Source organism: Camellia sinensis, chromosome 8, assembly GCF_055761805.1.
Source record: "Camellia sinensis isolate YWXY chromosome 8, ASM5576180v1, whole genome shotgun sequence".
Classification (NCBI taxonomy): Eukaryota; Viridiplantae; Streptophyta; class Magnoliopsida; order Ericales; family Theaceae; genus Camellia; species Camellia sinensis.
Genome location: NC_138968.1, coordinates 92,514,340 through 92,541,617, shown reverse-complemented (window position 1 = coordinate 92,541,617; position 27,278 = coordinate 92,514,340). Strand labels below are relative to the sequence as shown.

The window sequence follows — 27,278 nt, the reverse complement described above, 5'->3', positions numbered from 1 at the left end:
TTTCAGAAAATTACAATGGTTGATACGATATACATCATATCAGAAGGTAGAAAGGGAGATTTGATTATTTGTACAAACTGCTTTATTAGTAGTAGTAGTTGCAGGGATATAAGTCGGACAACATAAAATACAGTCCAAGGTGTCTTTCAAGTGTCCTCACTCGCATAATGGAATTTGGCTTTCAATCCCATCGTTTTATGAAATTAAAATTCTCACCTTCAACCAAACATCCCCCATAGTGAAATATAAATGCTACCCCCCCTATCTGCACAATTAAGCTAATCTTCATGTACACATTCCACACACACCATCAGGGGTCGGGTTAGCAATCTTTGTCCTTGTTTTGGTTTTCGTACATGACATGTCGCACAAATTGTCCTCGAACACGTGGTCTCTGCTCTGCCAGTTTCTTCCTGCTTTGGTACCGGACCTGCAAAAAGCATGGTAAGGAAAAAATAATTATGCCCCTTTTGCTGCTTTCATAACAAATTATAAGCATGAAGTTTGAACTATGTAGCACAGGGTAGCAAATTAAAATTCATTCATTTATTTGAATTTATTTATCCACAGAATGTCACATGTGTGGCCTGCCCAAAGGACGACCTCTATTAAGCTGGAATGTACATAGTGTTCTTTCCAAGTAGGTGTTCATCTAGTCATGTGCAAGCCATGTCACACAGACTCGGGTATAGGTGTCGGGGGGCGTATTTAGAGGTTGGACCCTTGAAACCTCAAATTACAATGTACCCGACTCAACAAAAAAAGGTCATGCTTTTTATATTTTTAATCCATTATGTGAAATAAAATGGTATTTATAAATTATATGTAATACAGTGTCAAATAGACATTTTGCAACAATATATACATATAATGACAGCGTTAAATACAAATATATAAGAAGTATCTAATGGAAAGTATAGGACACATCCCACACTCGGTCAGGTGTCAGGTATTTCATTTATGGGTTTATGGATAAATTACAAATACACCCCTTAAGGTTTGCTTAAAATACAAATCACTTCTGTGATTTGAAAAATTACAAATATTTCCTTATTAGAATTTTTTATATAATAGAATTAACTGAAAAAACGAATTTTTAAACTGCTCTACTATACAATAATAAAATTATCTAAATTATTAACTAAAATATATTTCTCATATTATTAAAAATTGTTAATTTACTTGATGATTTATTAATAAAATGGGTCACTTATTACGAAATTAGAAACCTCAAAGGGTGTAATGTAATTTCTAGAACTACAGGAGCAATTCATATTTTAAGCAAACCACAAAGGGTGTATTTGTAATTTACCCATGATTTATTTTAAAGAGTGATGTAACAAAGTGTGCATATAATATATGCAGAATTTGGAATGCCACAGGAGTCGAAGGAAGTCCTCCGTGTCGGGAAATTTGTAGTTAAAATGACGTTTCTCATTGAATAAATGTTAGAACACAATCATGTAACACTGACCTTTTTCTCAAAGCACCTCTCTTTCCTCTTCAGGCGGAACTTGTTCAAAGCAGCCTCCCTCCGTGTGGACCTGTTTTGATCTACCCCACTCCCACTCCCGCTTCTGCTTCCGCTTCCGCCATCACCACCACCACCACCACCACCACCACCACCATATTTTTCAGTCACCCCATTATCACATGCAATGCTTTTTCCTTCAGTAATTGCAGCAGTGCTGCTCCCATTTTGCCCATTGCTACCATTGTTACTTCCCGAAGCACTCCCATTCAAACTGTAATTAGCAGCATTGCCTTCAATTGGAGTGCTTAACACATTGGATGTCCCACAGTGTGGACCCGCTGCAACCATTGTCCTGAAAGACGAATCATCATTGTTGGGCATCTGCTGCTGTTGCTGCTGCTGCATGTTATGAACGTGATGGTGATGGTGATGGTAATGATGATAATGGTGCTGAACTTGGACCTGTGGGTGTGTACCCCTTGCTTGTGTCACGACCGTATTAACTATTGCAACATCGACCTTACCTGGTGTCTTCGATTGAACTGGTTGAAAGGCAGAGCAGGGATGGATATTTACTACAGATTTGGTGATTGGCTTATCACTGAAAGCTGCTGGCTTGGTAAAGGCATTGTTGGTAGTAGAGCCCATATCATTGTTGTTGCTACTTCCATTGGAACGCTGATTAGGAGTGCCATTCGAATTAGATTGTAGATTTTGCATTAGTTCTGTTTTTGCTGCTTCTGAGCTATTATCAAGTGGAGAACAGCTGCCTACATTCCCTGTTGGAGCCTGATTCGCAGTTGAAGTGGTGTTATACCTGCAAGTAACAAAAAGTCCAATAATCGTCAAGTTCTGGATTTTGACTAGGATGCAATACCAACTTCTGCAGGTTTTTAGTTTACATACCTTGAGAAGGCTGAGAGGTCTGAATGTCTCAAAACATTCCGCTCTTGAGCACTGGTCCCAATTTCACCTCCGTCTCTCAGCCTCTTCAAACTGAGCTCAAAGGAAGGTATTTCCTTAGTGTCATAGATGGCCTTGTTGTTGATGTTCGTCTTGGAGATGTCATTTGGGACTTCAATGTCCACAGTTTCCATCTTAGGATCAGCACAGTTGGTGATGGAAACAATAAGATTAGAGACATCTTTCCTCAATTCACCGTTTGGTGTCTCACTGTTGAGCTCCAGTTTGTCTTTTTCTAATTTCTCACCGTCCTCCAAGTTACAAATTGTTTCCTTGCTAGCCCCCACTAGAGTGATTGATACTTTTTTGCTTTGGTCTTCAAGTTGTAAATCCAGATTTCTCGGGATTCCTATCTCCAAGTCTTTGCCCATTGCAACATTGTCTGAGGAGTGAAACACGGCAGGGTTTATCAAAAGAAAAGAAAATTGAGGGAATTAAGAAGACAGGTAATAGACCAGTGAGGAGTGCATACCAAATTCATCGTCCTTTCCATGGTAATCCCTTGTGGCACTTGTGGGCACCCAGTTGTTGCTAAATGTTTCAGGTCTTGAATGGATAACCTGTGCACAAGTGCTATCTGGAGGATCTGCTAATTGATCCCAGGGTAACAAGGGTTGGGGGCTGTCAACTTCTACCGGCAGGGTTTATCAAAAGAAAAGAAAATTGAGGGAATTAAGAAGACAGGTAATAGACCAGTGAGGAGTGCATACCAAATTCATCGTCCTTTCCATGGTAATCCCTTGTGGCACTTGTGGGCACCCAGTTGTTGCTAAATGTTTCAGGTCTTGAATGGATAACCTGTGCACAAGTGCTATCTGGAGGATCTGCTAATTGATCCCAGGGTAACAAGGGTTGGGGGCTGTCAACTTCTACCGCCCGTTTTGTCCAAGAACTCTGCAATAAAAGAAGATAATAGTTCATTCAGTAGTTTAAATTGACTTCAAGCTTCATGCCTAGTGCTAGAAATGCGTAGCTGATAACATGAAGCAAATGTTAATTTACTGTTCTTTTGCTATCCATGTGTACATATGCATAAAATGTAGTACCACATGTACATCGGTGTGTGTCATGCCTGCATGTGGAGAAACATATAAACATCGACACATTTGCATATAAGAATACAAATATGACGTATCTGGTCAAACTCCACTCAACCTATGTGGTTTGGCCAATTTACTCCATCTTAAGCCATATTCGATATGAAATCGTTGGTCATCATGTCATTTGACACATCCTGGATCACCTTTCTTTTTTAACTGTCCTTGAAATGCTTTCAGTTTCAATTAGTTTTGTCTTAGCAGTGCAGTCACTGGTCTTCCTTGCCAATGACACATTTTGGCCAACTTCCTCTCATCATCTCTTCAATTTGCACAAAACCTTTAGGCCCTACCTGATTTGCAGGATTAATAGTGAGGGATTTAACAAACTATGGCATTAGTGTAGGATTGATTATCGAGCTGGATTAGGGGGACAAATAATTGCCTCTTATCCACGTTTATTTTGCAATGGATATGGAAATATATAATCCCAATTATAAGTTTGATTCGCATTCTTAGTTGTAGGATTAAAAATTCACCAATTTTGTTAGATATTCAATTGCAACCAAACAACGAAATGTGAGTCCCATGGATTAATAATCCCAATCCTATGCTATAATCCACCCAATCAAACAGGCCCTTAGTATTAGACCTTTCCTGGCTTACCAGTCATCATCTTTATGTACATAATTATGTGCATCATAATGTACATGTGTCTGGATATGTCGTACTAATTTGTATACATGGATCTTGTATTAGGAATTAAGTAAAAGCTCAGAGAAATGAACTTACCTTAGCTTAGCTTAACTCTAGGTATGATAGGTTATAGTCTAGATGCATTCATGTAGTTCATACAAAAGTGGGCATAAAGTCAAGCCTAATATTAGATGGCTTTTTAACATAACATAACTGTTGAGATTTATACCACATCCCACCAACGCAAACGGAAGCACACCCACGTACACACCAAAAAGAAAAACAATCACGCACAGATTTACGTGGTTCGGCCCAAATTGCCTACATCCACAGGAGAGAGAGTTTCCACTATATGAATAAAATAAAGAATACATGTGATGGCCAAAACACTCAAAACCCATACTAATACCCGAACCCAATAGTTGAGCCCTTGCTCACCCTGATGCCCTCAAGGTATTTTTTCTCTCACCCTTTACATCTCTATGTTTTCCTCACTACACTCTCAAGCTCTCTCTGAGACCCTATAGTCCACATGACTATTTATAATAGTTTACCTATGAGAATCCTAATTCCATACAAATCCTACACATATTAGGTTTCCTAGTAGATTCTAGATTCTACTATCATAACCCAAATACATGTATAAATCAACCTAATAATTAATGGGACCCACCTTTATCACATGGACAAATTAATCCTAACAATCACCCCCTCCACCCATGTGGGGTAAATGTTATGTGCACCCTCAAACCTAGGTGTCCTGGTTTGCATAATACACTCCACCTTCACCTAAAAGATGTTGCACCACTTGAACCAAGTGCCCACGTTAATTGCAACTCATGCAATAGTGGTTAAACATGTTCTTCGTGGCTTCCTTTGTCCTCATGCTCAAGCCGATGAGATCCGCCGCACCCCCCTAAGGTGTCTCCACTGCCACGAACGAAAACCTTCATAGTAAAGAGACCCGCGTCCTCCCTTGGTGTATACCACCTTGTCACGAAACCGTCTCAGATTTTATGCCTGAAGCTTCCTTTTATTAACATCTAACAACCCGTTGTCTTCCTCTTAGTGGCCACCAAATATCCCCGCAACGGTTGCTTACCACTATTCACCCTCGTACTACTCGTCTGATGCTTGACAGCAGCTTCCCTCTTTCAATAACATACTCCACGAGCCTATACAAGTTGCCAATCATAATGTCCAATCAGAAAGTCGCTATTTGATTGACCCTGACTGGACTTCCTTGTTGATAGAATTAGATTACTCCTCCCAGATCACCTAGATCACATGCAATCACCTTTGATCGCACTTGAATCTATCCAATCCCTTTAAACCTATTCATAATCTAAAAATCTAACCGCACCGATGAATTTTTTGCGTGAATTTTTATACCATGTTTCTTTTTGCGGAAGCCTTCACTAGATTTTAACATTTTTTTTTCCTCTCTGTGCCGTGAGACTTCACCTTACTCTATTCACGCCATCGTCGACCACCCCATAGATCAATAACCTTCAACTCTGATACCACTCGTTGGGATGCACACCCACGCATACACCAAAGAGAAAAACAATTATGCATATATTTACGTGGTTCAGCCCAAATTGCCTACATCCACGGGAGAAAGAGTTTCCACTATATAAATAAAATAGAGAATACATGTGAGATGGCCAAAACACTCAAAACCCACACCAATACCCGAATCCTATGCTCAAGGGTAGTTGAATCCTTGCTCACCCCAGTGCCCTCGTTGTATTTTTTTCTCAGACCCTTTACATCTCTATTTTTTCCTCATTACTCTCAATCTCTCTCTGAGAAACCCTAGAGTCCACATGACTATTTATAATAGTTTACCCATGAGAATCCTAATTCCATACAATTAGGTAACTAAATCTTACACATACTAAGTTTCCTAATAGATTGCGGATTCTACTATCCTAACCCAAATACATGTATGGACCAATCTAATAATTAATGGGACCCACCTTTACCACATGGGTGGATTAATCCTAATAATAACTTAATCGTGACTTTTTACAGATAAATCACAGTGAGATATGTCAAATATCAAAAACACTAATATTTCTTTGTATTAATAAAATGAGTGATTATTGGAGAAAGAGAAAAGAGGGGGGCAGAAGGCTCCATTGGGGTTTAGACCACATACATGACAGATTCTGAATCATTATAAAATCTCATGTTCCGACATGATAAAATATCTACGATTGATATCCAACAAAAAAGGCTTAATCTTGTCTATAAAACTACAAAATTAGTGATTCTCTCTTCAATGATTCTAGCATTTTGAGATTGAGTCTATCCAGATTTGACATATCCCTTAATAGATAAAGATTGCAAGGTTATCCCTAGAAAGAGTTTGACATCACTACATAAGTTAACAATACTAGATATATATATATATATATATATATGGATATATTTTTAGTCTAATATAGATGTGTTGAGGTGTAGGGCTAATTAACACCCTAACCCCTCTCTTGCCTAATTCTCCTTCTCTTTTCTTCTTGTCTAACTCTAAACCCTAATTTCTCATACTCAGATTCTAACTTGGTATTAGAATGAACAATCCTATCCTAGCATGTATCAGTAAAATCTAGTTGGTCGACACGAGGTGCCTGCTGTGCTAACAATGATTATGTCAGCATCGGGGACATCATTGTTGGGTGAACATATATATGTTCTAAATCATCTAGACTTTCTAAGAATTATGGTGATGTGTGTTGAATTGCTTGGAACCATTTGGTGGATTTTTTATTTTTTTGAAGATTTTTAGCCTAGGAAGGGTTCGATTTTTCAATTTGTGCCTTGTGGAGTAATTTCATGTTTTTCTTTGTTGCAACCCCTTCTACAAGCGCTGACTATAGTGTAGGAGTCCTTCTTTGAGGCTTGTTTGCATCCTTTCACATGCTTTGTTTCAACCCTTCCTATGTTCAGCCAGTTCTTGTTTGATTCTTCCTGTATTTGACATTCTCCAGTGCATTGCACACTCTTGTTGTTCTCTTTTTTGCCTCTTCTAGCCTTTGTTATTGCTGTTTTGACCTAACAGAGCTTGATTGAGGTTTGGTGTCTCTGTTTTTGGCTTTCTAGCCATCGCTATTGTGTTTGCTCTCTCTTTGGTTTTTCCTCTTGTTCTCCTTTTGTGGGTTGTGACTTCTTTTTGTCTCATGGTTGAGGCAAAACCCCCTTACCCTTAAGAATGATGAGGTGCTGAAATCAATTACTATGAAGAAATTAGATGGGCAAAATTATTTGGCTTGGGCACACGCGGTGAAGGTAATTTTGTGTGGGAACCGCAAGTTGAAATTTATTACCGACTCTCCTATTGAGGATAAATCTTACGATGATTGGTTGAGCAAAGATTCTGTTGTGATGGGTTGGCTCTGGCATAGTTTGCAACCCCATGTGGCAACTACTATTGAGTTTTGTGAAACTTCGCAGTAGATTATGACTCTCTTGCTGAATACTTTTCCCATAAGAGCAATGTTTCTCGGGTATATGCGTTATATGAATGTGTAAAAAAATGATGTATTATTGATTGATAAATTGATATGTTTACATTGATTCCTATATATAGGAGAGGGTGAGTGTGTAGTAGGTGAGGAGTAGGTGGAGAGTATGTGAAGTAGGTGAGTGTGTGGTAGGTGTGTAGTAGGTGGATTTTAACAGCTTTTAACAGCCCCCCGCAAACTCAAGGGGGATAGGAACTAACCAACTTGAGTTTGGAGAGAGTAACAAAACAAAAAAATACATAAAAATAAAATAGGATAAGAGACACTGTATGGTCGTGTCAGACCGTTGGTGAAGACTGTATGGTTATGGCAGACCGATGTAGAAGACACTGGCTTGTGTCGGACCGATGTAGAAGACAGTTTATGGGGTCATGTCGGACCGTTGTAGCAGACAATGTTGTGACAGTTTACAGAGTCTTGCTGGACCCTTGTAGAAACTAACCGGAATCAATGTCGGGACAGTTTACAGAGTCTTGTCGGACCCATGAAGGAGCTAACCGGAATCAATGTCGGGACAGTTTACAGAGTCTTGTCGGACCCTTAAAAAGTCACACCCTCAAAAGGTGTGCCCAATCTGTCAAAAGGCGTGCCATCAAAAGGCGTGCCCAATCCATAAAAAAACGTGCCATCAAAAGGCGTGCCATCAAAAGGTGTGCCCAGGTTGGCGTCGAGCGCCGAGCGGCGCATGATGCGTGTGTCTGCCTCTTCGTCAGGGTCTTTATAAACTGAGGCGGAGGCTGCGCTTGAGGCAGAAGCGAAGACAAAAAAAACCTTGTGAAAAAACTTCTGAAAAAACTCTTCATTTTCTGAGAGAGATACTCGTTTTCTGAGAGATTATCTCTAAGAGCTGCAAATCTTGAAACACTCTGTAACACTCGGTTGCCCAGAAAATGGCCTCTTCGTCCCGTAGTCTGCTCACTCTCTTTCCAGACCTCAACGAGTCAACAAGAGAGATAACCGATGCGGTGGCCCTGGAACCTCAACCAAGCGCCTCTGGTTTTGCTCCGTTGAACTTTCCGATGCGGTCGGTGGAGCAAAAAATGGCGGTGCAAACTGATATTGAGGCCAATCAGTATACTTTGAAGTCATGTGTGGAAACCATGACTGCGGTCACAAACTTGTCGCACCGGCTGCAGAGCAGGACAAATGAGGTGCAGCAGTTAAACGCCCAGCTGGCTCTGCTCCAACGCATGTATAAGGATGCGCGAGCAGAGATAAGTGTGCTAAAGCGGAAAACAAGGAGCTGAAGCGGAAGGCCACCGTGATGTTTCGATTTGGAGGTCCGCCATATGCTGCAGTGGAGGAGCAGGGGGGAGTGAACGTGCTCGGCGGACTAGGAAGCACGGAGACCGGACTGGCACGGGACACCCAAGATAAAAGTAAGAAGAAGAGACCTGCAGTAGAGTAGAGAAGGGAAAAGAAAAATCCCGCCTGTGGGTGGTTTTGGTTGGTTTGTTTTGTTTGTTTGTTTGTTTTTTTTTTTTTTTTTTTTTTTTTTTTGGTGTAAAATGGTGATCGGGGTGAGCCCCGACATGAATAAAAAGAGTTTGGTGTGCAGTCCGTCTTCTTTTTTTTTTTTTTTTTTTTTTTTTTTTAACAAAGCTTCACCTGAAATGTGGCTTTACCAACATGTGTAGTGGCGGGCCCCATCTCCAAACAAGCCACTATACAACCTCATTGCTGGTAATAAAAAATATCAAACTTGGCTGGCCCACCATAAGTCAAGATCACCAAACCAAACCATGTGCTTGTTTTGAAACCCAAAATCGTGGGCCAAAATTCACCCACGTGTAACTCCACCAAAACTTCTGATGGCCCACCAAACAAACTTGCTGTGCCAGGTGAGAACCCACTGTGCCGAATATATATAACTATATATATTAACAAATATCACGACAGAGTGAAGTACATCAGCCCCTTATGCTTTGCTTTACATCACATCCCACACTTACAGCTGCCAAAAAGACGGTGGGGAAGCTGGACTCCATTACCAACGTCCACCACACACGCGCAAGAACAGAGAGTTGCTCTTTTGAATCTGGCTGTTCCAGCGCCTATCGGCAGTGAAACCGATCCCATCTCTGCAAGCTCCCGAGAGAGAGAGAGAGAGAGAAGGATGATGAAGATTCGAGTACCTATCTGGGAAGCGAAAGGCTCAGTGAAGTCGTTGGATCGTTCTTCAACGACGTTGTTTCAACCTGTGGAGGCAAGACTTCACCTGTTCTCGCTACAGGTCGGTATACATGAGACGAAGACATGACAGGAAGGCTCGACGGACCAAACCAGTCGCCACAGTGGACGAGCAGTTCGTCGAGAGAGATCGGAAGGGTGGTGTCGTGGTCGTGGACAACCATGGAGGCGGAGAAGACAAAGGAGGTAGTTGCGATACTGGTATTGACGAAATGGGTTTCAAAAAAGGGAGTGAAATTGGGGCAAGTCCCTCTCTTGAGATGCTCCGAAGCAGGGCGAGATGCGTGAAATCGGTGTCATTCTGCTTGATGGTTGCTTTGCCAGGAACAAGCAAATCAAGTCAAGAACGAGATCTTTGGCTTCAATGGATCAAAGTAATACAGGGAGGTTTGCAGCAGGTGTCTGAGTGACCAAGAGGCAACAATTGCGCTAGTGCATGCAGAACCTGCTGGATTGAAGTCAAATGAATGGCCAGGTGTTTGAAACGTTGGGTATTTGAGTGACCAAGAGGCAACAATTGCAGCAGGTGTCTGAGTGACCAAGAGGCAACAATTGCGCTAGTGCATGCAGAACCTGCTGGATTGAAGTCAAATGAATGGCCAGGTGTTTGAAACGTTGGGTATTTGAGAGAATCAAAGGCAGGCAAAGAACATTGTTGAAAACAGGTGTGTTGAAAAACTCCAGCGGGCAGCGAAGGCATGGTTGCCGGACGGCTGCCCGCCGGAAAGAAAGGAATATAGGCCTAAATCTTATAGCTCTGATACCATGTAAAAAAATGATGTATTATTGATTGATAAATTGATATGTTTACATTGATTCCTATATATAGGAGAGGGTGAGTGTGTAGTAGGTGAGGAGTAGGTGAGGAGTAGGTGGAGAGTAGGTGAAGTAGGTGAGTGTGTGGTAGGTGTGTAGTAGGTGGATTTTAACAGCTTTTAACAGAATGCATTTTTGTTACTAAGCAGTCCGGCCACTCGTTGTTTGAATATTACATTACTCCTAAAAAATTGTAGGATCAATTATTGCAGCATGGGGCGTAATTGGAGGAGTTTATGATTGCTTCATTGCTCTCTAGATTTTGGATTCTAACTTACGCGGGTTTAAGAATCATATTCTTGCTAGTGAGACTTTGCCTACCGTTGCTAATGCCTACTCTCAGTTGTTGCATCCTTCATTGGGACAAAGTTCTCCTGTCACAGGCTCCACTTCTCCATTCTTATCCTCCTCTACTTTGGTCTCCCATAATGGAGGTCGTGATCAATCGCATGGCAGTTCTTGTAGTAGCCTTGGTGCTCGTGATCAACATAGTGGTTCTCATGGAACTTCCTCTTGTCATGGTGGTTCTCGTGGAGGTACTTCTCATAGTGGTCGTTCTCGAGGTAGTGGTTGGGCATCCTAGGGTGATAGAAAGTGTGATTATTGTGGTGCCCCTAGCCAGACTTAACCATGGTCTTGAAAAAGTATGGTAAGCCTGATTATACTCATCAAGTTTGTTATATATTATTTATTAATAACAATAATAATCTCCATGTTTTTATTTATCTTCCTAACTTGATTCCCACGTTGGAATAAAGAGGAATCTCTACACTTTCACATTGGAGGGAATTCAATTTTTCCTTTTCCCTCCATGCACTTGGAATTCAAATTTTTAGCTTGGTTCTCACATTTAAATCTTGAGCAAATGAGTGTGCTCTCATCTACTATAAATAGAGGAAGAACTTTCCTTATTTCTTCAAGCTTCCATTGGATATCCTCTTGAGGATATCCATGAGATGGAGCTTCTAGTTCATTTGAGAGAAAGAACGAAAGAAAGAAATACAAGATTTAAATAAACAGACTGGTAGTTTCAGACCATTTGAATAATTAGAGTTTAAAAGATTTCAATTTCAAATCCGAACCAACAATAGGTTTATGGACGTTGTGAAAAAGTTCAAATTTTTGAAATTCCAGTACTGTCTATAAAGAATGGACACCTTCCTTCTTTGCTTGGTGACTGTTCGAGTTCCATATAAGGGACTCTCTCCAACAACCCATAGACACTTAGTTTTTTCCTTCTCTGTTTCTATTATGAATTTCCTCGATTAAGGTTCTAGTTCAGAAAACAACTAAGGAATACATACTTAGTTCTGTTTTCAGATTATAGGCATTGTATCCTGAAGAAATAATTTCCAAGAGACCTTTCTGAGCAATAGAGGGGAAATTACTATCTTAAAAAAAATATCTTGGATGCACCTTGCCTTGTTTGTTCTGTCTTTTTTCTTTGTTTAATCTGAGAGTCTTTTTCATATACATTTTAATTTTTATATAACAATATCTATTCAATTTCATCCTCTCAGTAGTTTTCCACTTCATCTAGCCATGTTGCTTCTTTGTCTGATTATGGTGCACTCACTACTCGTCTCAGTGAGCTTTTTGATCTTGTTCAATCCCTTTGTGCTGCTATTCCTTCTTCTCCCGCTGCAACATTAGCCAATTCAAGTAATATTGCATGTGTGGCTCAATCTTCTCAACCTTGGGTCATTGATTCCGGAGTTAGCTCTCATATGTCCAGTAATGCATCTCTTTTCACTAATTTAAATCATGTTACCCATAGCATTGTTCTTACTGATGGATTCTCTCGCCCATGTGTGGCTTAAGTAGTAAAGTTTTTTTATATGATAATACTTAAGAATATATGCAATCCGTTTGTCCACTCTTTTGTGTTGATCGTGACTAGACTAGTTGTGCGCACCCTCTCAACAAAATTGTGTTGTTGAGCACAAGCATCACCACTTGTTGGATATTGCTCATACCTTATTGTTTAATATGCACGTTCCTAAACACTTCTGGGGGAACACGGTGCTCACTTCTTGTTTTTTGATTAACCGTATGCCCTCTATGGTTTTAAAAGCCATTCTCCTTTCTCCATGCTCTATCCTGCTCGATCACCGTTTCTACTTTACCCTCTTGTGTTTGGCTGTGTGGCCTTTGTTCATATTCTTGACCCTAGTCAAGATAAGTTGTCTCCTCAGGCTCGAAAGTGTGCCTATTTAGGGTACTCTCATATTTAGAAAGGTCATCGATGTTATCATCCTGAATCTCATCGTTATGTTGTCAATGTTGATGTTACCTTCTTTGAGTCCATCTCATTTTTTTTCGGTCACCTGGTTACCAGTTGTCCCCAGATCTTATCTCTTCCTATGATGGGGAGTGTTTCTTTCCATCTCCCATTGTTACTCTTCCAGTTCCTTTTGAGTCTTCTCCTTCCTCTCCTCCGTTACCCATTGAACAGTTTTGGAGTCCCCTTTGCAAGTGTATTAGCAATCTCAAGCTCAGTATGTTGTTTCTTATAGCCTGATTAATTAACACCCTGACACCTTTCTTGCCTAATTCTCCTTTTCTCTCTTCTTCTCCAACTCTAAGCCGTAATTTCTCATCCTTCGGATTCTAAGGTGGTGTTTGTGTTTGGCAACAAGCAAAAAAAACACTACAAAAAGTCAAACCCTTCTCAATATTTTTTCGCACATCTTTTCGTAAAAACCCAAAAACCACTAAAAAATTACTTCTCAAACATCACCTAACTACATCAAGCCAAAAATGATACTAAAAATCAAAGAACTAGATGGTGGAATCTAAAAGGCGATAAAGTAAAAGCATTTGAGGACAAAATGTTTAAAGTCTTAAGAACCAAATGTAGAGTTTGGAAGGTGATACTAATCACAACGGAAAGATGATGCATTAAAAGAATATCGAAAGAAAGTCCTTCAAGGGTCCAAGGGAAAAAAACCATGTATCTAAAAATATATGGTGGTAGAATAACGAGATATGGTAAAAACACAAAGAATTTTTTTTAAAATGGAAAAAGGATAAAATTGACAAAAATTTTAAGAGGTGAGATGGCTAATAAGAAGGTTAAAAAAAAAAAAAAAAACTACAACAATCTTTATACTAGATTAGATAGTAAATATGGCGAACTTATTAACTTGAGAGACAGATAAACAACATAATTTAATCAGATTAATCGTATAAAAAGTGAGGATTCGAGGGTGTTAGTGAAGGATGAGGAGATTAAGAAAATGTGAAAGTTATTTTGACAAACTGTTAAATGAAAAACATTTTTTTGTAGAAAGCTTAGAAGGAGAGGAATACAGTAATCTTGAAGGAATTAAATAATACAAGTCTTATCCTCAAACGAAAGAGTTTGAGGTGGAATTTGCATTAAATCTAAAGAAGAAGAAATCAGGTAAGGCACTACTACCAGATTGTATACCTAATGAGGCTTGAAAATGCTTAGGTAAGGAGAGGGTGCCTTGGTTTTAAAAATTATTTAATAATAATTAGGAAAATGTCTAATGAGTAGAGAGAAAATATTTTAGTACCTGTACACGAGAAATTCAAATTTGCAACAACAATATTAAGTTGATGAATCTTAAAATGAAATTGGGAAATATGAATCTTAAAATGAAATTGAGAGAGTGATTGAGCATCACCTAAGAGTCGCAACAACATTAGATAATTAGTTTTGATTCATGCATGGTAGATAAACTATTGAAGCAATTTACTAAGAAGATTAATAGAGAAGTATAGAGAGAAGAGGAATAATCTTCATATGATTTTTATAGATGTACAAAGAAAAGAAGATAAAGAGCCCAGAGATATAATATGATGCGTGAGAAAAAAACGGAGTGACCAAAGGGCAAAGGTTATATTGATGCAATAAAAGACATGTATGATGGGGTTGTGAGTACCGTTCAATCATCTAGGGAGAAACTAGTGAATTTCCAATCATTGTAACATTGCAACAAGGGTTAGCTTGGAGTCCTTGAATGAACTAACTAAACACATTCAGGATGATGTCTGCATGGTGTATGTTGTTAGCAAATGATATTGTTCTAGTGGATGAAACTAAGGGACGAATTAATACTAAAATAGAAATCTGGAGAGAAGCACTCTAGTCAAAAGGGTTAGTACTAAATTTGAATATATGGAATGAGTTCGCGGCACGAGATTGTAGAGTCAAGTGCAAACTAGGTTGGATTGTAAGTCACTAACCAAGTCACTAACTAGATTGGAGTGTCTTGATATTTTATGCAATTTGTGTGGCTGGCATAGTTGGATTGATTGATTGATATATTTACTCGTGGCAAATTGATTCAATATTAGTATTGAGTTTACACTTTAAATTGGTTATAAATTCCTTTGGTTTGGCCTATTCATGCCACCGGTTCGGTTATAAATTCCTTTGGTTTGGCCTATTCAATTTGGAAAATTTAACTGTAACATTATTGTGTTTGAACCTTAAATTGGTTATTTACTTCTTGTGTCTCCATTCTTTCAATAAACATATGCCTACACTCAAAAGATGTTGGCAAAATCTATGCAAAAACATGCAAGGAAAACATACAATGATGAATGCAAACATGAAAGTGTGTGGGTTTTACAGTAAACACAAACTGAAAAGTATTCAAAAGTTCATGTCCAAACGCTTACTCAGATTTATTTATTTTTTTTTTATTATTATTTTTTATGTAGGTGGGAGTTGTGTAAACCTTGAAATTCTATGGAGGCTGGGAATCCACACAGCTTCTGATGTGTTTGAAACAAAAATAGAGTTGCCCTTTTATAGTTTTTTGTATAAAATGAAATCTCAATTTCCATAAATCAATGAGCTGCTCGAGCAGCCTTCAAGTGGACTTTGATCAGTTCACTCTAGATCTTTGCAAGTCAGCCAAGCCAGGATCCTGCTCAAGCACCCATCAAGCAGGTCTCTTTGTAAAACTGTAGAACCTGCAGACTCAAAGCTGCTCTCTCTCTCTCTCTCTTTCTATTCTCGTTCTCACTCTCTTTCTATTCTCGTTCTTATGTCTTCTTGATTTAACATCCTTAATTATCCATCTCTCGTATTTTAAGTCTTTAATCCACCCTACCAATTTGGATGTCAACACTATGTCAAACTGAAGGAGAACACACACACACCATTTGAAATGAGTCCAGGCCTCCCAAAAATGGCATTCTAACTGGAACAGCTGTAACTTTGGTCTCAATTAAATCTTCATTGGTCCCTCTAAGATATGTAATCATGCTTCTTGATAAGATGGTAAGGACCATTCTGTAATTAATTAATGCTCACTGGACATGTGTCCATGATGAGTTTGATATATATTTGCCTGACCATAGTATACAGAGACATGTCCAACAGAATTTCAAACTTATGTCTTGCCTTTGTTCAAATACTACAATCACACTACTTTGTTGTCTATTAGCTTTTTCCTGGAGAAGAGGACGGTTGAATACCATTATGGACTGTGCCACAGGCTTTAATGATCTGAATTGTGTTGCCGTGTTTTCACTCAAAATTGTCAGAGACATGTTCACATCATCCTTTTCTTTCAATGATTGGGTTTATCTAAAAATGTAAACTCTGTTGTCACTTAATGCTTGATCACCACCAGACTGACCCTCAGCTTATTCCAGCACTATATTAGTAACATGAGCAGTCAACTTTACACCAATGTATGTCAACATCTAACAAGAAATACAATTTCAGGATTCTACTACAGCAACCAGCATTTTCGTCAAGAGATCAAGTCGCACAAACTTGAAGAGCAAGCAAACAACAAATAATAAATGATTAATGTAAAGTAACATTACCGATATGCAGAATCTTATGAACATATATGACTATATGTAAACATTCATGCATGTAACTAAAGATCAGCAAAAAAGTGTTATAACTACAGCCATGTGCTTTATAGCAAGTGATACCTGAGTGCCACTGCCATTGTCACTTCCATTCCTAGCATTCAAACCAATACTTGCGTTGTCATCCTCGTCACTGCTGCCAGTGTTATTGTCAGATCCTTCAGCACTTTTTGACTTTGAATATTTTTGAGTCCGTATCCCACTTTCACTTCCACTTCCACTTCCACTTCCACTACCAATAGACTGATGACAGGATGAGAAATTAATCCAAATCACCACAACAAAACAGTGTCCATTGGGGTATAAATATATTATTTAAATGATGAAAACAGAAAAGCTAAACCAAACTGACCATTTTTAGTTCAAATCAAGTTCTGACTTTTAACAAGAAACAAATGCCCACTTTTCATAGGGATAGCTCAACAAATAATGCCCACTGACATTATGTTTGAATGGAACTACCTCATTTGAAGTGCAAAAGGTTGATAAAACATTCAAATATAAAATGGAATCAACTAAATTAACTCACACTGTGGCACTTCCTCCAAATATGCTGCCAGAGGTTTTTAAGCTCATTCTTTCGAATAGGCTTCACTAAAAAGTCAACTGCACCTTTTGATAAGCACTTAAAGACTATACCCATAGAATCGTTAGATGACATCACTGCACAGAAAACACATTAGGTGTAGTACTTAAAAGCATCAATGCATTAAAATGTAAATAAAAAGAGTGTTACTAGAAAAAAAAAATGTTCAATATAAGGAATATGAATAATACTCACTAATCACTGGAACATTCTTGCAAGTTTTGTGGTTCATAATCTTGCATAAGAGACCAATGCCCGATAAAAAAGGCATGACCACCTCCGTCAGAACAAGGTCAATGTGATTGGCTAAATCTTCCAAGATTTTCCAAGCTTCTAGACCGTTTGCTACAGAAGTAACTGCCACAATCAAATCAATATTAGGTCATTGCAAAAAAGAAAGAAGAAAAGAAAAGAAAACAGACGAGGAGAAAAGAGGCCAAGCATTCGTAAGACAAAAGATTTTGCAAATTCATAGAACAAATAAGAAATAGGTTTATGATTTACAATCTTTAAACGCCATAATCCTGAAGAAAAGATAATTTAAAGATGTCAATTTACAACTATCTATGAGCTAAAATATATAAAATGCAATCTTTCACCTTCAATGAATAAACGTGTATGTACAAGTGTCTCATATATCTGGCAGGACTATAACATCAACAGGTTGGCCTAGTTGTCAAAGCCTAGGGCTTGAGGGTGTGCTTCCTCCAAGATCTTAGGTTTGAAAACTCCTAGGTGCAAACAATTTCTTGGGGCCAGTTCATACATGGTTTTGTCCTGGCTTTAATTGGGACCCTAGCAAATGGGAGATGGGATTGGTCCCCTGGATTAGTCAGATCAATAGGCCGGATACCGAGTTAACCAAACCAAACCAAACCAAGCCTTAAGTCCGATCAAATGGGTTCGACTGCATGAATCCTTCTTCTCCACTCGATTCTATCCAAGGCCATTTCATTAGGGCTGGATACCGAATTATCAAAAAAAAAAAAACATATCTGGCAGGACCACGCCATCTCCACATGGGTTAGTTGGTGCCATGTGTCAACCTAGTGAGACAATGTGTGGGCCAATAGTATACTTCTACTTACCCACCTTTGGAAATAGTGCTTAGAAAAAGATTAAGGCACACTCAATGCCTGCTCTAGCACTCATTGGCCTAGCCAAGGGATCGAGTAATCCACTGATCGATCATCGAGGTTCTACACTCAATAAACCACCATCCGATTGAGACTCTTGGGCTACCTCGCTTCATCTCCACCGATCAAAAATATAGTCCATGAGCGATCCATCACAAGCAAACTTCCAACCCATACTTGGTTTCAGGCAATGCTGCCAGATTAACCTAGGTTGGAGCTAAGACTAGGTTCATCGCTCTTAACACTCGTGGAGTTATGTTGTGGCGGACATCCGTACCAAGCACCGACACTCTGCAAACACTCCTAAAAACATGTCTGATAATATGTCTTAATTAAAAATTTAAATTCATACTTACCTTCCTCTTTTAGCTACTTCATCTTAGCCTTTCGACCCTAAGAAATTTGTTCCCTATACATGAATGCCTCAATGTAATCTTTAACTTTGTTTCCATACTTCCTAAGACACTCATCTCAAGATCTTTCCTAGACTCAAGTCCATCCAACTCATCAATCTTACTAATATTCTCATTCTTGACCTCTTTCAAATTCCCAAAGATATCCTTGTTCCAAAATTTAAATTTTTCCTTAATCAATTTGAGCTTTTAAAACCCTCCCATCCCTGTAAACTACAATTACCACACCAATCCTCAAAATGTTTCTTAAATGAGTGATGTTCTGACCACATATTTTCAAACCTAAATGATGTTGGACCCCATTTAAAAGGATAGCTCTCTAAACCATTAAACAATGATTAGATACTACCATTGGAAGCACTTGTGCCTGAACATTTGATCACATAAAACGAGTATTCAGCAGAGGAGGATTAATGAATTCACACCCCTAATACAAGCATCACAGCCCCTTGTAGTGACCTTAATTCCACTAAGCTTTTTAGAGGCTAACCCAATAGCATTGAAATCACCTTCCTCCACACACTAATTAGGAGAGCAGAAGCAAAACAATCAGGCTGATTCCTCCCACAAGGCACCATCTCAATCTCACTATTGGATCCATATCATTTATCAGCACTCCTAAACCTAATAGACAATGAAACTCCCCCAAAACTATCTTACTAATAGAAACCACCCTCTTATCCTGAATAGTTTTTTTTTTAAAAAAAAAACCTGATGTGCTACATGCAGGTAAAACAACCCATCTTCTATATCTTACCACCCAAAATACTCTTATTCAATTTCATATCAAACTTCTCAATCTTTGTTTCTTGGAAGTTGACAATATCTAGACTATTCTTTCTCAAAACTTCTTTAACAGCTCCTCTCTTTCTCTTGGGACCTAAGTCCCCTCAAATTCCAACTTACTACCGTCATTAAGAACCATCAGTAAATCTAGCCTCTTTCAAGCAACCGTCTTAGTTAATTCCACTAATTAGGTTTCTCAACCCCTTGGCCCCCCTTCTGTTGCTACCCTCAACTTACTTGGCTTTATTTAAGAAACAATCCACTATCACAATTTTTTTTTCCTTTTTATCAATGACAAACCCATGCCATCTACAAATTGTCTCGTTTGTTTACCCTTTCCTCATCAAGAGAAATGAAACATTCCCCTTTATCATTTTCAACCATTTGTCTGTCATATACATTAATCATCCCCTTCCCGGAAAGAATAGCAATTTCTCCCCTATAATCAAAAGATGTTCCATTAAAAGCATTCCTCTTATGGCATTTCAAATTAATGCCAATACTAGGGCATAGTAAACTAAGGGCCTTAACATGAAACTTAGGATCATCCCCTTCCCAATAAAAACTTCTCTCTCAACAAACAAAACTCTATGACTCTTGGTTATTCCAACCTCGCAAGAGCTAAAATATCCAATGTTTGTGAAAAATGATTGAAGCCCCTTCCATGGCATTTCAAGGTTGTGGCTTCTTATCCTAGAGAACCATGTGAAATGTTGCAAAACAAATGTATGGTCTTCCATGAGATTACGGCCTTGTTTGGTTTGTGTTTTAGAAAAAAAAATTCAGAATTTTTTTTGAAAAAATAGAAACTAGTTTGATTAAAATAAATATAAAAAATATTATTTTAAATTTTTAAAAATTATTTATGAGCTCCCAAAAAGAAAAAAATTATATAAAAATGACAAGTGTTTTTGATTTTTTTTATTTCTTTCACCAAATTAATTTTTAGTTTTTTAGAAAAATTTATGAAACAAATTTTTGAAAACCAAACCAAACATGGCCTACATATCTTATGGAGTTGAATTTAGGTCAAATTTTACTTTATACAAATTGGGTCATGAAATTCTCCTTCAAAATATTAAATATCCGCCAGGAGCTCCCTCCATGCCTTATCTCTCTATACTCTTTCATACCCCCTCTTGTGGACTCCAATCCAGCACAGACAAATGATCTGAAATATCTATCTCATAAGCCTTGCAATAAAGATTATTAATACAAAAGAACAGCTTCATCAGACAACAATAAACATAGCAAACATTTTGTTTTTAAAATGAACCATCCATGGATTGTAAACTTAAACCATCCATTTTACAAAATAAAATACGATTTGTTTCCATATTTATAGTTGTCCGATGAAGTTGATTTTTTGCATGAAAAACCTCTGCTACAAGATCTATGAGATAGACGGTTCAGAACATATGTGTGTGTTCGGGGGGGCCCATGAGAAGGGTATGGAGAGGTATGGAGGGGAGCTTATCCCTAAATATCCCATAAAGACCCATATCAATGCTAGCATGATGATTGTAGTAAATGGGGTGCAAGATCCATGAAGCCTACTGTACCATTTCCCTTGATCAAACAAGATAGTAGGAATAAAAAAAGAAAGGAAATAAATAAATAAATAAAGAAGCTAAGTAGTCAATATAGAAGTCCAAATTGATTTTGGTTCAGACAAACACAAGGGTGGGTTGGATCCAGTTTTAATAGATTAAATAAATAATAAGATATTACGTAATATAGACCAATTAGCCTAATCTAAAACTATAGGAGACTAATCTCAATTTAGACATGCTTCTCACTTCTCATAAGCATATGTAATTATTTGAATATTACTCAATGTTCTTAGGCTCATAATGTGGTCTACTTAAAAAAATTATAGGAGCCATTTTATTGTTTTACATTATTTCATACCAATTAAGTAGACTATAATTTTAATTACTTAAAAACTATGAAGCACGAACATTTCAAAATAGGCGCCTTTGCGGTGTCGGACACTGAGACACACCAAATGGTGTGTCCTTTTAGTTTTAGTTTTATTTTTTTGAAGGGGACACGGCAGGGACACGCCAAATGGAGTGTTCCTTCATTTTATTTTATTTTTTATTTTTATTTTTTTTTTCTTCAGGAAACACAGCAGGGACACGTGTTCAAATTTGGATAAACTATTAATTTATTTAAATGTAGTGGTTTATATATATATCGAATTAATGTTAGCTTTTATTAATTTTGATTATTTGGTAACATAATATTAATCTACATAGAAAATATATATAATAAAAATAATAATAATAATTTGTCGTGTCCCCTGCCATGTTCTTGTCCCTATTTTTTTGAAATCACCGTGTCCCGTGTCTATGTCCGTGTTCGTGTTTGTGTCCGTATCCGTATCTGTATCCATGTCCGTACTTCATAGCTTAAAAAAGTAGACAATATTTCTTGTTTACTAGAAGTTTTTTAATATGTGATCACCAATGACATTAAACAGAAGGCCAAAATAATTTTTTTTATGTCATTACATAAGACATTAAGTTAAACTGAGAAACATCTTTCAACAAAGTTTTTTTTTATTTTTTTATTTTCAAATATTAGGGATGCCAAATTTAAAATGGGGGCCAATATATAAGATACAATTATTTTTGGAAGGTTGCACTCCACCACCCCTTGACAAACATACACATCTCAAACCCAAACACTATAATTGTTTGGGATCAAGGGGAAGACAAAAATAAATATGGGACCATTGGGGAGGTGGATGAAATAGGTATCATCCAACTTCAAGGTGGGGAATTTGGCACATAACCTATTAACACAACTCAATCGTACACGCAATTAGAGGGTTAGGGTTAATCATTTTTTGACTCGAATCGGAATATGACACAACCCCAAAACACGAATATTAAATGGGTCGTGTTTGGGTTAAATTCGTGTCAACATGTTGACACAAATCCACTATTGACTCAGATGTAATCCAAATATAAACTGTATTTAGTAACCATAAGATCTTGAGTAATTCATTCACATCCGTTAGATTAAAACTTAGATCTCTATATAATATATATATATATATACCTAAAATGAAGTGCAACCCTAATTCAATGATAAATCGGCAAAAGTTAAGATTGGTAGACAGGAGAATTTTTCAATGTGTGGCAACAATGTTTTTGTGACAAGAGTCAATGTGAAAGAATCACAACAATGTTACTTTGGATGTGGCATAGCTGCAACATTATTATTATTATTATTATTATTATTATTGTTAATAGTTTGATATTGGATCAAAACTTGTTTTGCTTTTAAATTTTATTGGATATTTAAGTATTAATGAGTGACAATAGTTTAGATTGGATGTGTAATGGATTAGTTATGAATATTTATAATTGTTTTCATAGATATTGGTATAGATTTTATCATTGTGTGTCAATGTTTAAAAGTTATTCTTATGCATGTGAAGTGAAACAATTTTTTTTTTTTTTAATAGGTGGTACAATTTGTTTTGCTTATAATCTGAAACATGAACTTTTGCTAATTATATTAAGCATGTTGTGTTAGTGTTAACAGAATTATAAGTAGGTCAGGTCAGTGTCAAGATAATTGACATGTTTAATTAAATAGGCCATGTTAGTGTTGGATTGTTTTGAACATGAACCCGATATGACACGACATGACACGGCACGATTCTCACCCCTCCAACTAGTCAAAATATACCCTTGAGAATGTCGAGTAAGGAATCATGGAAAAACTAATATATCCAATCCCAATGGAGCAAAAGAGTTTCCAATATCCACAGAAAGACATTCAGCAACTACCTTTCTGTTTCCTTAAGTCAAAGTATACAGGATTGATTAATCAATTCACCAAAATAGAGGGTAATTTTATCAAAAATAGTTTTTTAAACTGATAATTGTGAAACTTGTAGAAAATTTTGCAACTGAAAACTGATTACCGCACAAAATTTACAGAAGACCAAACTGACTTGATTACATGTGTCACTGGACAATTGAATGACCTAAAGAAGCTTAGTTTTAAATTTTTTGTTTTCTTAATCAAGAAAAAGATTTGTTGTTTGATATTGGTATCATTGCATAAAACCCACTAATCATGTAAGCAATTCCAAGTGTATAATATCATAGGATCATGTGTGGCCACTACTTCATAAAGAATGCATGACCAGGTTTTCCTAATGTATATTAGGATCCATAATGACAGTACCACCAATATCTTTAATTTAATTTGGATTTTAATAATAAGAAAATCTACATAAACAAATAACAAATCCATGCCGCAAATGATGCAAGAAACAGCAAGTTAGCAACTCATACGAGGGACAGCTCAAAACAATATCATATTAACAATCTCAGAGATGAAGGAATTATATACATTCATCCAAAGATTCAGATGAATTTGTAGTGCGAAGATTTGGTAAACAAAATACTCCAAACCCAGTATAACAAGAGGCTTGCACCATGTAAACAACCATCTAAAAGACTGAACAGCCCACTTTATGCATCATAAAAAAATAAATATAAAAATCAAGATCAAATAAATATAACATACAGAGTAACAAAGATTTACAGACCTTCATAACTGCAATTCCGAAGCAATGCGCTGACAACATGGCGAGTTGAATCGTCGTTTTCCACCAGCAGAACCTTGAGAGACCTGAGAGGAAGAAACCTTTCCCAGTGAACCACTGATGCTTGAGGCCCTTGAGGCTGTTGCTGCAGTCTCTGCTGAACAGCCTGGAGCTGGACCAACTCCTTGCGTCCACAGTTTGCATCTTCAGCATCCTCATTAATCCTGGACTCATCTTCCTCAGAGAGCCCATGCCCATCACCTACAACTCCATCCCTTGCTTCCTTTTGCTCATCCCATAGATGGTGATTGAGTTCCGCCAACCCTTTGGTTGCAGGACCATTAGAGTTCACTCGAACAGTCCTCATCAACCAGATTCAAAATGACCAATGATGAATAAAGCACTAGATTTAGTCGGCAGGAAAACTTCTATTTTAGTAGAGAAATTGCACATACCGTTGTCGACAAGAAACCCACCTCTATGAAGACAAACTCACTCCTCAACAAATTCTACACAGAGAGATGAAGGAATTCCAAAATAAGATGCCACAAATAAATCACAACAATTAATTGTCTTATACTACAAATTTAACCCTAATCTATCAAGATAAAAATAAATAAAAATAAAATAAAGTAACTTATTATATGTGACTAGAGCATTACAACAGACAAATTGGATACCAAACCCCTCAAATCATTCCAACATATATAGTGCACTTTTCCAGTTCTAAACTGTTGGAAACAATAATAACCCATAACTAGATCTTACTTACAAAACCAGTGCAAGATATCAGAGCATTTCAACAATCCAAATAATACACAACTATTCAAAAACATTGCACAATACAAAACCACAATGTTTGACCCACTTTTTGCTGGGCTAGAAAATATAAGAAAATCCTTCAAGAAGATAAAAATAAAAAAACAAACAAGAAAAAGAAAAAAACTCATTTCAACTTCATACTAAAATCACAGAAACGGTTAGTGTAACTCTCACTAAATTAAAACCAAAACATCCAAAAACAAAAAATTCACATTTCTCATTTACTTTCCTACAATTTCTCAGCAACCAAACATATCTCATAATAACAGAGCACTGAGTGTTTCTTTTTCTTTTTTGGTTCGATTTTTCGAAAAACAAAAAAATTTAACCGAAGAGAAAGAAGTACATCAAACACCAAATTACCTAATAAACTTCAACGACAAAGAACAGAGCTTCAACTCTCTACAGCTCAGACCCAGCAAATCGAGCAACTCGTCCAATCGGAGACACAAACTTGCCGAATCGAACGTAAAAACCTGAAACGAATTCCAAGTGTTTTCTAGGGTTTTTTTGTATGCTCGATTTGTTATTTTACTTGGAAGAAAAACTTTTTCTTTGGTTTTTCTATTGGTTGAGAAACAGCGAAGATAGACAGAGGAGAGAGAGAGAGAGAGACAGAGAGAGAGAGGGAGAGAGAGATGGCCTAAGAGAGAAGATATTATTATTTATAGTAAGGTCTGAAGACTGATGACGTGGATGTAGAGAGGGCACGGAGGGTGATGAGAGGTGCCACGTGGGATTGAGTGTGGTGACGTGGAGCTAAATCTAAAGCCCGAAGCAGAATAGTTTTAGCCGGATCTGGGTAAATCAATTTGGATCCGATTAGGACACGTGGTGCGTTTTAGGCTCAGTTAAAAATCTTTCTTTTTAATTGTAGGATTTGTGAGATGTCGTTGTCGGTTGTCTGAGGTGGGGACCACATTGGTTGGTTCCAAACTAACGGTGTTGGTCGTCTCGTTGTAATGACCAAACTGCCCCGTGTGAATTTTTTTGTCTTTTCGGAAAATATCTTTTTATGTATTTTTATATAAACATTCTTGTTCAAACACAAAAATTAGATCCATTTCATAGGCTGGCATTTTATTAAAATATTTAAATTGACTCCGTTTCTTATTTATTCTCTAATTTTTAATTAATTATTTTTTTAATATATCACGAAGTTTAGAAGATAAATCTAAAAAATAGATTTATATATCATTTTCTTTTTTATATAAGATTGGTTGTAAACTAAAAATCTGAAAATAATTTTATATAGGATTTTATTTATATAATAAATTTAAAAATAAAAATAACATATTAATGAGCCTCTACTTTTTAAGTGATAGGAGATCTAAAGCTGTCACGTTATCCTAGATTAAAATTCCATATAAATTTTTAGCACTATTAATGAAATTTAGGTCACAAAACATTGAGAAGTAGGTTAAAATTATTTTTTTTTTTTTTTTGACATTTTTTTAAAAAATGTGTAAAAAGTAAAAAAATAATGTAATTTAAAAAAATAAAAAAATTGACTTTTAACTCAATTATCAAAATAAATCAAATTATTAACTGCCACGTACTACTACCTATTAAAAATAATAATATTAAAACAATAATATTTTATTTATTGTTTCACAAATCATTATGATATTAATATAATATAGGTCTCATTACTTAAGTATATTTATAGCATGGACAAATGAAATAATTGACAAATTTTGACATAAAAATATGATTTTTTTTTTTGAACTGAAAAAAAAAAAGATGCTCTAAGGTGTCATCATGGCATCCGTGGGCCCAAGCTTTTGCCGGCTTGATTTAACCCATAGGAAGGAACCTACTACCGAGGCACTAGTAAAGCTTATCAACCGCCTCAATCAAAGCCAAGTTTTGATCAGAGTACAACGCGAGGTCTCCGTAGAGAGCCACTGGAATATCCAATATTTTTGCGCCCCCCAGGAGTTGAACTTGACTCATGGCTGTGAGAAGACAATGCCTTCACCATTGGGCCATCGCCCTCGGTGGTGATATAAAAATATGATCATTCTATCTTTAATGACAAAAATAAATAAATAAAACAATTCATTATAACACTGGCTTAAATGTTAAGAATGACAATTTGGCTTGATCTGGGTAGGTGGTTATAAGCAGTGTTTCAGCGTTTTGTCTAAAAGCCAAACGTGGCTTTTTTGTACAGAAACTCATTTGTGAAGCTGTTGAAAACACCAGATCATAGATTTGTCTAAAAGTTGCTGAAATTACAAGACTGCCTTCCATGTTTACAACTTGAGGGTAAATTTCTTAAAGTGGAGGTATTTTGGTCATTTTATTGTGATGTGATATCATAAACAAATATTAACCAAAAAGGATAAAAAGCAATTTTTTTACTAACTTTCCAAATCACTTTTTAAAAAA

The 27,278-nt window shown here is 37.1% G+C and overlaps 1 protein-coding gene and 1 long non-coding RNA gene across 2 annotated transcripts; one reads left to right on the top strand and one right to left on the bottom strand.

Moving 5' to 3' along the window:
- On the bottom strand, window positions 1–25,523 carry LOC114292503 (two-component response regulator-like PRR37). The gene is made up of 9 exons (XM_082883030.1): window positions 25,248–25,523; window positions 24,066–24,571; window positions 17,350–17,511; window positions 17,098–17,231; window positions 16,632–16,811; window positions 3,148–3,331; window positions 2,381–2,819; window positions 1,475–2,291; window positions 1–430 (listed from the first exon to the last, which is right to left on the bottom strand). The coding sequence occupies exons 2-9, from the start codon at window positions 24,427–24,429 to the stop codon at window positions 323–325; spliced, it is 2,388 nt and encodes a 795-aa protein (XP_082739156.1). The 5' UTR covers window positions 24,430–24,571; window positions 25,248–25,523; the 3' UTR covers window positions 1–322.
- Window positions 10,298–10,671, top strand: LOC145797019 (uncharacterized). The gene is made up of 2 exons (XR_014337943.1): window positions 10,298–10,432; window positions 10,530–10,671. It is a non-coding gene; the product is annotated as an uncharacterized LOC145797019 (long non-coding RNA).
- Window positions 25,524–27,278: the final 1,755 nt, after the last annotated feature.